Source organism: Chiloscyllium punctatum, chromosome 2 (genome assembly GCF_047496795.1).
Source record: "Chiloscyllium punctatum isolate Juve2018m chromosome 2, sChiPun1.3, whole genome shotgun sequence".
NCBI classification, from domain to species: Eukaryota; Metazoa; Chordata; class Chondrichthyes; order Orectolobiformes; family Hemiscylliidae; genus Chiloscyllium; species Chiloscyllium punctatum.
This window is the reverse complement of record NC_092740.1, coordinates 66,196,143-66,210,098: the sequence shown is the minus strand read 5'-3', so window position 1 is coordinate 66,210,098 and position 13,956 is coordinate 66,196,143. Positions and strand designations below refer to the sequence as shown.

The following is a 13,956-nucleotide window of genomic DNA, read 5'->3' as shown; positions in this document are numbered from 1 at the left end:
GGAGGGCCCTGGGCTCAAACATTAACACTGTTTTCTGTCCATAGATGCTGCCAGATCTGCAGAGTTTCTCCAGGTATTCCTCCAGATAAATTCTTGAGTAGTTTATGCATGAAAGATTTTCAGATAAATGCAGGAATGTAGAGTTGAGATCGTGGTCTTATGAAATGGCTTCAAGGACTGAGTGAACTATCTTGTTCTTTGTGTTTGCCTGGATGAGTAGAACACCAACACTCAAGAATAACATAGAAGCAGAATTCATCTTCAGCGACTTCATCAATGGCCTTCCCTACATCATAAGGTCAAAAATGGGAATGTGTACCAGTGATTGCACAATGTTCAGCACAGTTTGTGACCCCTCAGATAGTGAAGCAGTCCATGTCCAACGCAACAATACCTGGACAATATCCATGTGTAGTCTGAGAAGTAACAAGTTACATTTGTGCCACACAAATGCCAGGCAACGACCATCTCCAATAAGAGATCATCTAACTACGGTCCCTGGACATTCAACAGTGTTACCTTCACTGAAACCCCAATTATCGACATCCTGGGGGTTACCATTAACCAGAAACTCAACTGGACTTGCCACATAAACATAGTGGCTGCAAGAGCAGGTCAGAGGCTGGGAACACTGTGGCAAATAAGTCACCTCCTAACTCCCTTGTCCATCAACTATAAGGTACAAGTCAGGAATGTGACAGTATACACTCTATTTACCTGGATGAGTGTAGTTTCAACAACACAAAAAGCTTGACACTATTTCGGACAAAGCAGCCCATGTGCTCGGCACCAGACCCACAAGCACCCACTCCCTCCACCATCAACACTCAGTAGCAAGTGTGTACTACCTACAAGATTCATCAAAAAATCCTTAGATACCTCTTTCCAAACCAATGACCATTTCCATCTAGAAAGACAAGGACAACAGATACATAGCAACACCACCACTTGCAAATTCACCTCCAAGCCACTCACCATCCTGACTTGGAAATACGTTGCTGTTCCTTCACTGTCGCTGGATCAAAATCCTGAAATTCCCTCCACAAGGGTACTGTGGGTCAAGTTACAGCATGTGGTCTCCGGCAGTTCAAGAAGGCAATTCACCATTATCTTCTCAAGGGCAGCAAATACTGGCCAGCCAGCAATGCCCACACCCCACAAGTGAATAAAAATATCCTTGCACCTTTTCTCTTTAACAGCTCGATGTCAGGACTGCAAAATTGCAGTTATGAAGATAAGATTTGACAGGCTGGGTTGTTTTCCTAACCATGAAGGCAGTTAGAATCTAGAACATAATCCTGTAAAGGTTGGCTGAGCCAGAACCCCACAACTCATTTGAAATGATGTGCAGATAAACATCTGGAGTGCTGCAAGCTTGAGGGTTACAAAGCAACATTTGGAAGTGGGATTCAGCAAGGTGGCTAATTTTTCAGGTGCCATAAACAGTGGTCAAGTGGTGTCTTTCATTCCATAATGCTTCTATGATTCTATTCTATTTTACTAGATATTTAAGATAGTGTTACATGCAATGGTTTTGAATTACTTGGAAACAGGAGGATAACAATATTATTAATGACTTTATTTGCTTATTCTCACTTCATATTTCAGCAAAGCTTATTTAATAGTGATTAGAAGCAGTAATTATCGCTGATTTTTTCTCCTCAAAGCTATTAGACCAACAGCTGTATTCCAAATATATTTTGGCAGATGTCATTATTGAGGTCAATAGCCTTCATCATTAGCAAGTAATTTGCTGTCAAGGGAGCTTACCTGTCTTGAATATTATATTGCATGTTCAAATCATTAATAACAAATGGATTCCTGAGCTTCGCATAAGCTACTGCTTTGTCCAACAGAAATCCTTAAAAAGACAAAGACAGTGAATTCAAAATTTCTAATTTAACTGAAATAAATTTTACATTTTACTGGCCAAAAGATAAACAAGTAAATAATAGAATTACACATTCCAACAGTTATGATATACGTAAGAGGTTAGTTACAGCAGCAGTGATGAAAATGAACAGTTGTACCAGGAATATTAAGTAATTGGTATAAACCTGGATATTTTGTGCTAGATAAATGGATCTACAAACAGTAATGTTGTTATCACCTGCTACATTAAATTGATATTCTTTGGAATAATTTATCAAAATTATTACAGATCCCTATTTTTGACTCCAAGTGAGGTATATCTAATTTCCCTTTCATAGTAAATAGGAGAACCAGACTCAAAACTTCAAATTCAACAACTTGTGTGATTAATAATTTTAATTATATTTTGGCCCCAGTATCCCTAGATGAAAGCAGCAAATAAATTATGTAGAATCGAAACTTTAATGTTATGAAGTGCCAGTTTAATGAAGCAAGAAGAATGGCACTTGATTGTAATGCTTTCAGTTGAATAGCTTGGCAATCCTGACCGTCTGGGTTCACGTTGTGAAGAACAACCATGCAACTGAGATACTGTTATTTATTGTTATCTACTGTCTTTCTATTGCCATTTGCACTACAACTTTGTGTAAGTGTTAGACAATGTTATTAAAGATTATATGGGTCAGACAGGAAAGTAGAATGGAGACCACAAAGAAATCAATCATAACCTGATTGAGCATTGGCAGGCCTGAGGGTAGGATGCTGAAAATGTGTTGCTGGAAAAGCGCAGCAGGTCAGGCAGCATCCAAGGAACAGGAGAATCGACGTTTCGGGCACAAGCCCTTCTTCAGGAATGAGGAAAGTGTGTCCAGCAGGCTAAGATAAAAGGTAGAGAGGAGGGACTTGGGGGAGGGGCATTGGGAATGCGATAGGTGGAGGGAGGTCAAGGTGAGGGTGATAGGCCGGAGTGGGGTGGGGGCGGAGAGGTCAGGAAGAAGATTGCAGGTTAGGAAGGCGGTGCTGAGTTCAAGGGATTTAACTGAGACAAAGGGGGGGGGGGGGGGGGGGGGAATGAGGAAACAGGAGAAATCTGAGTTCATCCCTTGCGGTTGGAGGGTTCCCAGGCGGAAGATGAGGCGCTCTTCCTCCAACGGTCGTGTTGCCATGGTCTGGCGATGGAGGAGTCCAAGGACCTGCATGTCCTTGGAGGAATGGGAGGGGGAGTTGAAGTGTTGGGCTACGGGGTGGTTGGGTTGATTGGTCCAGGTGTCCCAGAGGTGTTCTCTGAAACGTTCCGCAAGTAGGCGGCCTGTCTCCCCAATATAGAAGAGGCCACATCGGGTGCAGCGGATGCAATAGATGATGTGTGTGGAGGTGCAGGTGAATTTGTGGCGGATATGGAAGTGTCCCTTGGGGCCTTGGAGGGAAGTAAGGGGGGAGGTGTGGGTGCAAGTTTTGCATTTCTTGCGGTTGCAGGGGAAGGTGCCGGGAGTGGAGGTTGGGTTGGTGGGGGTTGTGGACCTGATGAGGGAGTCACGGAGGGAGTGGTCTTTTCGGAACGCTGATAGGGGAGGGGAGGGAAATATATCCCTGGTGGTGGGGTCCGTTTGGAGGTGGCGGAAATGATGGCGGATGATACGCTGGATACGGCGGGAAAGGAAGAAGCGGAGGGCTTTAAGTCCTTCAATTGGGGGATGGAGGTGTACAGGAACTGGAGGTCCATGGTGAAGATAAGGCATTGGGGACCGGGAAAGCGAAAATCATGGAGGAGGTGGAGTGCGTGGGTGGTGTCCCGAACGTAGGTGGGAAGTTCTTGGACTAAGGTTCTTGGGACCTGTTCCTGCCCCACCGAACTCATCTCTGCATACCTCGATACGGTCCTGTCCCCCTTAGTCCAAGAATTCCCCACCTACGTTCGGGACACCACCCACGCCCTCCACCTCCTCCATGATTTTCGCTTCCCCGGTCCCCAACACCTTATCTTCATCATGGACATCCAGTCCCTGTACACCTCCATCCCCCATCACAAAGGACTTAAAGCCCTCCGCTTCTTCCTTTCCCGCTGTACCAACCAGTACCCTTCCACCGACACCCTCCTTCGACTGACTGAACTGGTCCTCACCCTGAACAACTTCTCTTTCCAATCCTCCCACTTCCTCCAAACCAAAGGAGTAACCATGGGCATCCGCATGGGCCCCAGCTATGCCTGCCTCTTCGTAGGATATGTGGAACAGTCCATCTTCCGCAGCTACACTGGCACCACCCCCCCACCTTTTTCTCCGCTACATCGATGACTGTATTGGCGCTGCCTCGTGCTCACACGAGGAGGTTGAACAGTTCATCCACTTTATCAACACTTTCCACCCCGACCTCAAATTCACCTGGACCGTCTCAGACTCCTCCCTCCCCTTCCTAGACCTTTCCATTTCTATCTCGTGCGACCGAATCAACACAGACATTTATTATAAACCGACCGACTCCCACAGCAACCTAAACTACACCTCCTCCCACCCTGCCCCCTGTAAAAAGGCCATCCCATATTCCCAATTCCTTCGTCTCCGCCGCATCTGCTCCCAGGAAGACCAGTTCCAAAACCGTACCACCCAGATGGCCTCCTTCTTCAAGGACCGCAATTTCCTCCCAGACTTAGTCGATGATGCCCTCCACCGCATCTCTTCCACTTCCCGCTCCTCCGCCCTTGAGCCCCACCCCTCCAACCACCACCAGGACAGAACCCACTGGTCCTCACCTACCATCCCACCAACCTCCATGTACAGCATATCATCTGCCGTCATTTCCGCCACCTCCAAACGGACCCCACCACCAGGGATGTATTTCCCTCCCCTCCCCTATGAGCGTTCTGAAAAGACCACTCCCTCCGTGACTCCCTCGTCAGGTCCACACCCCCACCAACCTCCACTCCCGGCACCTTCCCCTGCAACCGCAAGAAATGCAAAGCTTGCACCCACACCTCCCCCCTTACTTCCCTCCAAGGCCCCAAGGGACACTTCCATATCCGCCACAAATTCACCTGCACCTCCACACACATCATCTATTGCATCTGCTGCACCCGATGTGGCCTCCTCTATATTGGGGAGACAGGCCGCCTACTTGCGGAACGGTTCAGAGAACACCTCTGGGACACCCGGACCAACCAACCCAACCACCCCGTAGCCCAACACTTCAACTCCCCCTCCCACTCCTCCAAGGACATGCAGGTCCTTGGACTCCTCCATCGCCAGACCATGGCAACACGACCGTTGGAGGAAGAGCACCTCATCTTCCACCTGGGAACCCTCCAACCACAAGGGATGAACTCAGATTTCTCCAGTTTCCTCATTTCCCCTCCCCCCCCCCCCACCTTGTCTCAGTCAAATCCCTCAAACTCAGCACCGCCTTCCTAACCTGCAATCTTCTTCCTGACCTCTCCACCCCCACCCCACTCCGGCCTATCACCCTCACCTTGACCTCCCTCCACCTATCGCATTCCCAATGCCCTTCCCCCAAGTCCCTCCTCCCGACCTTTTATCTTAGCCTGCTAGAGACACTTTCCTCATTCCTGAAGAAGGGCTTGTGCCCGAAACGTCTATTCCCCTGTTCCTTGGATGCTACCTGACCTGCTGCGCTTTTCCAGCAAAACATTTTCAGCTCTGATCTCCAGCATCTGCAGCCCTCACTTTCTCCTTGAGGGTAGGATGGCCTACTCTTTCTCCCAAGTCCTATGTTTCCCTGATTTGAAATCCATTTCAATGCAGCACTCTTTACAGGGTGCTAGAACATATATGAACAGTACACATTTTCTGGATTAGAGGAGCAACGAGGACATCAACTACATGGTTGTGGAATTTAATCGCACATGTTGATGGTGATTTATTATTTGATAACAGTAAATGATAGTCATCTTTACAAAATCTGGGAAAACAACAGAAAATACACATTGAAGCAAACAACCTCAACATTTAGTGTCCTCAGTTACCTTTTGAATGGAAAGAAATGAGGCAGTCACAAAGCGGCCATTGCTCCACTGGTTCATTTAGAATAGTGTCCTCTTCAAATATCACGGTAGTGATGTACTTGAACCTACAAAGTCGCCCTAGAATCTCACTCATTGGCTTTGACGTTGATTTCTTGGCCATGGCACAAATTCCAACCACAATCTGCCTTTCTGGTGGCTACAGAAAAATAATACACAATTAATCAAAATAATGGGTCTTTGTATCATCACTGGTAGCAACTGGATAGTTTATTTTTGAAAAACAGTCCTCTAGAGGGCAGTGAATAGAAACATGATGTAATGCTGAAACAGTTTACAATTTAGATCTTCATTTAATTCAATTTAAGCCACTATTAACACACACAACAACACAGCGATTCCAAATACTGTATATATTCATGTACAGGTTGACATTGTGTATATGGAGACCTCTTGTTTTTGGCCAAAAATCTGGTATTTTTCAGAGACCTTGTACACAAGTCAACCCTAGGTTTTCGAGCGTCTCTTCCTGACCATATATGCAGCCTTAAAGGGCATGATTTGCACATTTTTGATTCAATAACTGCACCATCACATTACACGCACCAGTATATATTTGCGTAATGTGATTTTCAAACTGTTAAATTGAATGTTGATATCTATACTTTATATATTTAAGTAATATTTACATACATATATTTGACCTGTGCATGCAAATATCTATGGTACCTTATGGCAGTCCTCTTCCCACTGTTGCCTCAATGTCTTAGAAGTAGGTGTCGAGTACAGTTCTCGTCTAAACTTATTGGAAAACTCCCCCAAATTTTTCTTACAAAATGGCATCACGAAGAAAGAAGTATACAGCACAATGTAAACTAAAAGTTAACGAAGTTGCAAAGAAGAATAACAACAATAGCACAGATACAAGGGAATTCTGTTTCTGAAAAACTTGTTGGAGATTCGATGAAAAAAGCCACACAGTTAAAGGCAATGCCAAAACAGAAGTATGCCAACTGAGGAAAGCTGAACAAGCGGCCACAACATAGAAGAAAAGACTGCTGACTGGATAATTCAGTGCCATCAGAACAGAAGCATAGTGACTCAACAATGTATCAGAATATGCGCCAAAAACAAAGTTAAAAAAGATGGATTCAGTGATTTCAAAGCCAGCGCTGGATGGTGCAGTAGGTTTATGAAAAGGTATGATTTAGTGCTTGGACAGAAAACAAAGATTGCCCAACATCTACCAGCAGGATGTAATGACAATAAGGTACCATCGCTTTGTAATCAGAAGCCAGAAGTAAAATGGGTACAGGCCGTCATGCATCGGCAATACGGACAAAACCCAATGAACTTTGATATGTCAGGGAATAGAATTGTGGACAAGATTGGAGCAAAAACAGTCTTAGTTAAAAACTGCTGGCCATGAAAGTACCACGAATCACTGTGGTACTTGGTTGTATGGCAGATGGAACAAAGTTAAAGCCTATGGTGATCTTTAAGCGGAAAACTCTGGTCAAAAAGGAATTTCCGAGAGGTATTATTGTCTCCATCCATGAAAAAATGGTAGATGGATGAAGATGGCTGCAAGACTTGGATTAGGGAGTTCTGAAATGTGACTAGGTGGACTTAGAAAGGAAAAAAGCAAGGGAATCCAAGATGGCGGCAACCCAGCAAGTCTGAGTCTACAGTGCTCCTCCCAAGACTTGGGCAAAGTGGGTCACCTGCCCCCATCACACTCACCAAATCATTTAAAGTAGTTTTTACTTAATGTAGTTAGTTGTTTAGTATTGAATTTAAACAATTTAATCCCCAGTAAAAATGACTAAATGGAAGGGTGCCCGCAGCTCTCAGCAAGCAGGAACCCCTCCCTCATCCTCTCCAGCTGCAGCAGAGGCGTCCGCAGCCGCCCCGGGGGACTTACCTATGGTGGTGAGCCTTGTGGAAATAATCTCCAAACTTGATGCGAAGATCGATGCTTTTATTGAAGAATCCCGAAGCCGATGGGACTCACTCTCGGCCACGCTGCAAAAGCACGACCGAGACATCAAGGAAATTGAATGTCGAGTCAGAGGGATGGAGCTAAAGGCCGCGACCTCCGAAACTACAGCACAATCGGCCATGGATGGGGTGAGGACTCTCGAACAGCGAGTCTAGACCTTAGAGAATCTCGAGGTCGTCGAAAAAATATTCATTTGCTGGGCCTTCCCGAACGGGAAGAGGAAGGCCAGCATACAGTGTTCCTTGAACAGTGGCTTCCACACCTTTTAAATCTGAAGGCTGGATCAGGCCAGGTAAGGGTGGAATGGGCCTACCGGGTTGCATTACGCGGGCCCGGCTCGAGCTAGTGCCCCTGCCCGGTCCTGTTCCGGCTGCAGAGCTATAAGGAGAGGTAGATACTCTTAGAAGCCTCCAAAAATCTTGGAAAAGATCCCCAAGCCATGATCTATAAAGGATCCAAGATCACGTTATTCCAGGACTTTTCCCCAGCTCTGGTCCGAAAGAGGAAGGCGTTTGATGAGGCGAAGAAGTGTTTAAGGGACTTAACTATTCGGTACTCCTTGTGCTACCCAGCGACGTTACACATTAACCATGAAGGATCCGTGTATAACTTCAGATCACCGGAAAAGGCCAAGGAATTTTTGGACTCGCTTAGATAAATTACAAGAGTTAATTGATGTTGGTTTGCTTTCCCCCCACTCTGGTTTACATCCCCCCTTTTTTATATATTAATCCCCTTTGTTTTTTACCTTACTGTTTAATATTATCTTGGGGGGGGGGGGGGGGGGGGGGGGAGGAGGGAGAGGATTTATTTATTTGTTCTCCACTTAACAATTTTCTCCCCCTTTTTAAAAAAATTCTATATACATATAATAGGCCGGGGGTCGAGTTAATGTTGGTGGGGGGAGGTGGTTACCTTATTCTATTTTATCTCTGTCTCTAGGAGTGGGGTTGTTTTTCCCTTGTTATTTTGTATTATTATATCTAATTATTACTCGTTGAGGCTGTAATTTTATAGTTATATATGTTTATACATGGTATTAACACTACCAAATATATCCAGGTGTTTGGGGGGGGGGGGGGGGGTGGGGGGATGGCGTTAGGGTGCTGACTGTTAACTCTAGCTCTGTAGTATATTTGAATTTTCTTCATCCTATTAAGGAGTGCCTGGGTCAAGGGTGGAGCACTCGTTGAGAGAGGATACAATGGACTTTTGGAAAGGAAGTGATACCCCCTGGGAACAAGGGGGATAATCTCCATTTAAATAGGTTTTATATTTTTTTAAAATGTAGAAATAATTTTTTATTATACTGTCGTGAGTGTATCAGAGAATCTTTACTTTTGTGAATTTTATATGCTCTACCCTCGGGATGTTCTGGATAGGGTTTCCCCTCCTCTCGGATCTGCCCGGACGATTATGGTTGATCGGTTGGTTACATGGTGCACCTGGAATGTCAAGGGGAGTAATTCACCAGTCAAAAGGAAGAAAATATTATCAAACCTCAAGAAAGAAAGGGTTGATATAGCTCTCCTACAGGAGACACACTTATTGGATAAAGAACACTTGAAATTACGACAGGGTGGATTTGATCAGGCCTTTTTTTCTTCTTTTAGCTCAAAAAGCAAGGGAGTTGTTATTCTTATTCGGAAGAATTTCCCTTTCAAAATCCTAAATCAGATAAAAGACAAATCTGGACGATATATTCTGATTAAAGCTCTTATAAATGGAGAGGAATATGCAATTTTAAATTTGCATTGCCCCCCGGCACATTCTTCTCAAAATTGATGGCTCTCGGTGCTCGTCATACAATTATAGGGGGAGACTTTAATTGTATTCTGGATCCAGAAATAGATAGGATTCCCAAGAGTACTGCAGGAGTATCTCCCAGATCTAGACAATTGGTGGATTTGAACAAAGAATTAGGATTAGTAGATGTATGGCGATGCCTTCATCCACAGGGCAGAGATTTCTTTTTACTCCAATCCACATAAATGTCATACTAGAATCGATTTTTTTAAAATTCCATATCTTTCAGTAAAATAGGCAGTATAGCAATTTCCGATCATACTGCTGTATATGTGGAAATCAAGGTGAGGAACAATGAGACATCCCCCCCGGCATTGGCGTATGGACCCCTTCCTGATGAAAGATAGTAAATGTGTAAAGTACTTCTCACAAGAATTTAAAACTTTTTTAGAAGTTAATTCAGGTACGGCTAGCAACCCATCAATGACGTGGGAGACCATCAAAGCTTACGCATGAGGTTTGATCATCTCATACTCAGCGACCCAGAAAAAATTAAAGGGAGAATAACAGCGTCTGCTCGAATCTCACTTAAAAGCGGCTGAAACAGCATATGCTGACAGACCTTCTATCATCAAATTGCAAAGGATTACGGCCCATAAGACAGTTCTAAACACCACGCTTACCCAAACCGCTAAGAGGGAAATATTATTTGCAAAACAAAGGTTATATGAATTTGGCGATAAACCTGGTAGATACTTAGCATTTCTTGCAAAGAAAAAGAAGGCCCCTCAAACTATCACGTCTATCAAGGAAAGCACAGGTATTTTGACTTGTGATCATAAAAGGATTAACACAATCTTTAGAAAATTTTATTCTGATTTATATAAATCGCAGGATTGCAAAGACAGGACTAGGAGGATGCAGTCATTTTTTAAAAACCTGACCTTTCCGGACCGAACTCCGGAACAGGTATCAGTATTGAATGTGCCCTGAACAATCCAAGAAATACTTGACGCAATCAGGCAACTTCAGAGCGGTAAGACACCTGGCCCAGATGGCTTTCAAGCTGAATTCTATAAAGAATTTACAGGAATGTTGGCTGGTCCACTTATGGACATGTATAACTATTCATACAGTCAGGGCTGTCTCCCGCCTTCGCTGAAAGAGGCAAATATCTCTCTCATCCTTAAAAAAAGGAAAGGACCCAGAAGATTGCGCGTCATACAGACCAACATCCTTGCTAAATGTAGATTTTAAAATCCTCTCTAAAACGTTTGCATTGAGACTAGAAAGGGTATCGCCACATATTATAAAGGAGGATCAGACGGGGTTTATTAAGGGCTTAGATCATCCAATAATATTAGAAGGGTTTTGAATGTGATTCAAGCCTGCCATCAGGGAAAGGTACCAGGAGTAGTCATCTCATTAGACATGGAAAAGGCATTCCATAGGGTTGAATGGTTATATTTGTTTTACACATTGGAAAGGTTTGGCGTTGGAAAGGTGTTTACCAAATGGGTCTCAACATTGTATAGTGATCCCAAGGCAGTTGTGATTACCAATGGATTAAGCTCGGATAGTTTCAGTGTGGACAGGGGCTGCCATCAGGGACGGCCTCTTTCGCCATTGCTATTTACGCTAATAATTGAGCCACTAGCAGAAGCTATACGGGCTGACCCTAATATAATGGCCCCGAGGATTGGTATAGGTAAACATAAAATTACCCTTTATGCAGATGATGTTCTCCTATTTCTCAGTAATCCCCTGATGTCCGTGCCTCGCTTAATCCAAGTTATTAATATATTTAGTGTATTTTCAGGCTACAAAATTAATTTCTCAAAATCGGAGGCTATGCCAATGGGTGGCCTTGCTAGTATATCCCACTTATTGGACGGATCCCACTTTCCCTTTCGGTGGTCCCTGGAGGGTTTCTTATATTTAGGCATTTTTATTACCCCAGTATTTGGTCAGTTATACAAGGCTAACTTTGTGCATTTCCTGGAAAGGAGAAGGCAGGACCGCCAGCAATGGGGAGACCTTCCAATTTCTTGGCTAGGTAGAATAGCACTAATTGAAACGAATGTCCTGCCCCGTCTCCTATACCCAATGAGAGTGCTTCCAATGATGCTGCCGAGGCTGGTAAATTATATGGCTGGATGGGTTCCTTTATCTGGAATCATAGACGGCCCCTCATTAAGCTGAAGAAGCTACAGCTTCCACAGGCAAGGGGAGGATTGAATTTAACTGATATTTTCTAAAATCTGGGAAGTTCTATATTAAGTTACATAACTGATTGATTGTGGGACAGACAAGACCCAATCTGGCTGGACATTGAGGCTTCTCAAGTAAAATGCTGAAAAATGTGTTGCTGGAAAAGCGCAGCAGGTCAGGCAGCATCCAAGGAGCAGGAGAATCGACATTTCGGGCATAAGCCCTTCTCAAGTAAAATGCCCACTTATTAACCTTTTATTTTCAGACAAGAGGAAAATCATTACGGACCACTGTAAAAACCCTATAATACTAAATACAATTAAAGCTTGGAATATAATGCGGCAAAATGAGGGCAACTCACATAAAACATCCCCCTATGCTCCGATAGTGGGAGCATGGGGATTTCAACTGGGGCTTACAGATGCCACTTTCAAACTCTGGAGATCCAGGGGTATCTCATGTTTAGGGGATCTGTTTAAAGAAGGGGTCCTGATGTCTTTTGAACAGCTATGTCAGAAATTTGGATTACCTAATGGAGACCTCTTTCGATACTTCCAAATTCGAGATTACATACAGAAGACGACTACGTTATTGGATAGTCATTATAAATCAGATAGAAAATGTAGAGTGCTATGGCCAATGGGAGTATCTTCCATCAGTACTATTTATCATTTATTACATGAGGAAGTATCAGGAGATATGGACAATCTGCTTAAAACATGGGATCAGGATTTGGGACTAGAAATCTCTATAGAAATGTGGAATGACATGTGGGAAAACGCCAGAAGAAACACCATCTGCAACAGAACTTAGGCCATTGAGCTGAAGATACTTCATAGGGCCCATATAACACCTGATCGATTGGCAAAATCTAAGGCAGGAGCATCTCCAATGTGCCCCAAATGTAAAATAGAAGTGGGCACTCTTGTACATTGCCGACGGACCTGTCATAAGATCCGTAGATACTGGGCTAAAGTAGCAAGTGCTCTGACAGAAATCTTAGGAACGGAAATTAGTGTAGACCCTGTACCTTTCCTTTTGGGCTTTTCGAACTTACCCTCCCTGGATATGCACGGGAAGAGATTATTTTCTATGCTCTTTTTCTGTGCAAGGAAAAATATTTTGGTAAACTGGATGGCTGAGGGCACCCTGGACTTTCAAATTGGCACAGATTAATTATGGAATGTATTCCCCTTGACTTCCTTACAAATATGGTGCACGAAAAGACCGCATTCTTCCATAAAATATGGCAGCCCTTCTTGAATTATATAAATACAGATATTCGGCCATCCTAACAAGGGCTTTTATTTAACTGAGATGGCGAACCTGGCTGGTCTGGGGCCACTTTGGAGAGGAATCCTGCACAAATACGGGTTTTGTTACGATTTGATGTTAATACATTCCGTGCATGTATCTCACTACCCAATTTCTATGTTATCTGTCGGTTTTTTAAAAAGTCTTATTTGAATAATGTAAGAGACTTAATTATACACTCTGTTTAGTTGTAGGTTAGATTAGTGGTTAAGTTTTATTTTTTTTCTTGATATATTTCTTTTGTTAAATTTTGGTTATTATTTATTTAAGACTTAATTGTATATCAGTGTTGATACTTGGGTTTTTTTTATATTTTGTAAACTTGTAAACATGTTAAATTTTCAATAAAAATATCTATTAAAAAAGGAAAAAAAAGCTTACTGGGTTGGGAGATGTTCAGGTCACACAGAGTGAAAAGGGTTATCAGTGAACTTCGAGCTAACAATACTGACATTGCAATAATTCCTGGAGGCCTTACGAGCATCGTGCAGCCACTGGATGTTAGCATCAATAAACTTTTTAAGGACTTAGTACTGAAGAAATGGAACACTTGATTGCAAGAAGGGGAAAAAAGCTTCACAAAGGGGTGGCAACATGCGTGCTCCATTACTTGCAACTGTATGGGAGTGGATTGTTAACTCTTGGAAGGAGGTGAAAACTGAAATTATTCAAAAAATGTGGAATTTCTAATGCTTTAGATGGTGCGGAGGATGACTATTTATCGTCAGATGGAAGTGATGACAAATCAATTGAAGATCCCTTTGAAAGTGCAGATGAAGATGATCCATACCATGATATGCTTGACCTAGACAATTGGAATGAATTACTCAGTTGTGCC

At 43.5% G+C, this 13,956-nt stretch overlaps 1 protein-coding gene across 1 annotated transcript in view; it reads right to left on the bottom strand.

Moving 5' to 3' along the window:
• ppip5k2 (diphosphoinositol pentakisphosphate kinase 2) overlaps positions 1-13,956 on the bottom strand; it is a 159,047-nt gene that overhangs the window by 135,555 nt on the left and 9,536 nt on the right. The window contains exons 3-4 of the mRNA XM_072583617.1: positions 5,849-6,044; positions 1,771-1,861 (exon numbers count right to left, since the gene is read on the bottom strand). Of these exons, the coding sequence (XP_072439718.1) occupies positions 1,771-1,861; positions 5,849-6,044 (287 nt within the window). The remainder of the gene's footprint in view (positions 1-1,770; positions 1,862-5,848; positions 6,045-13,956) is intronic.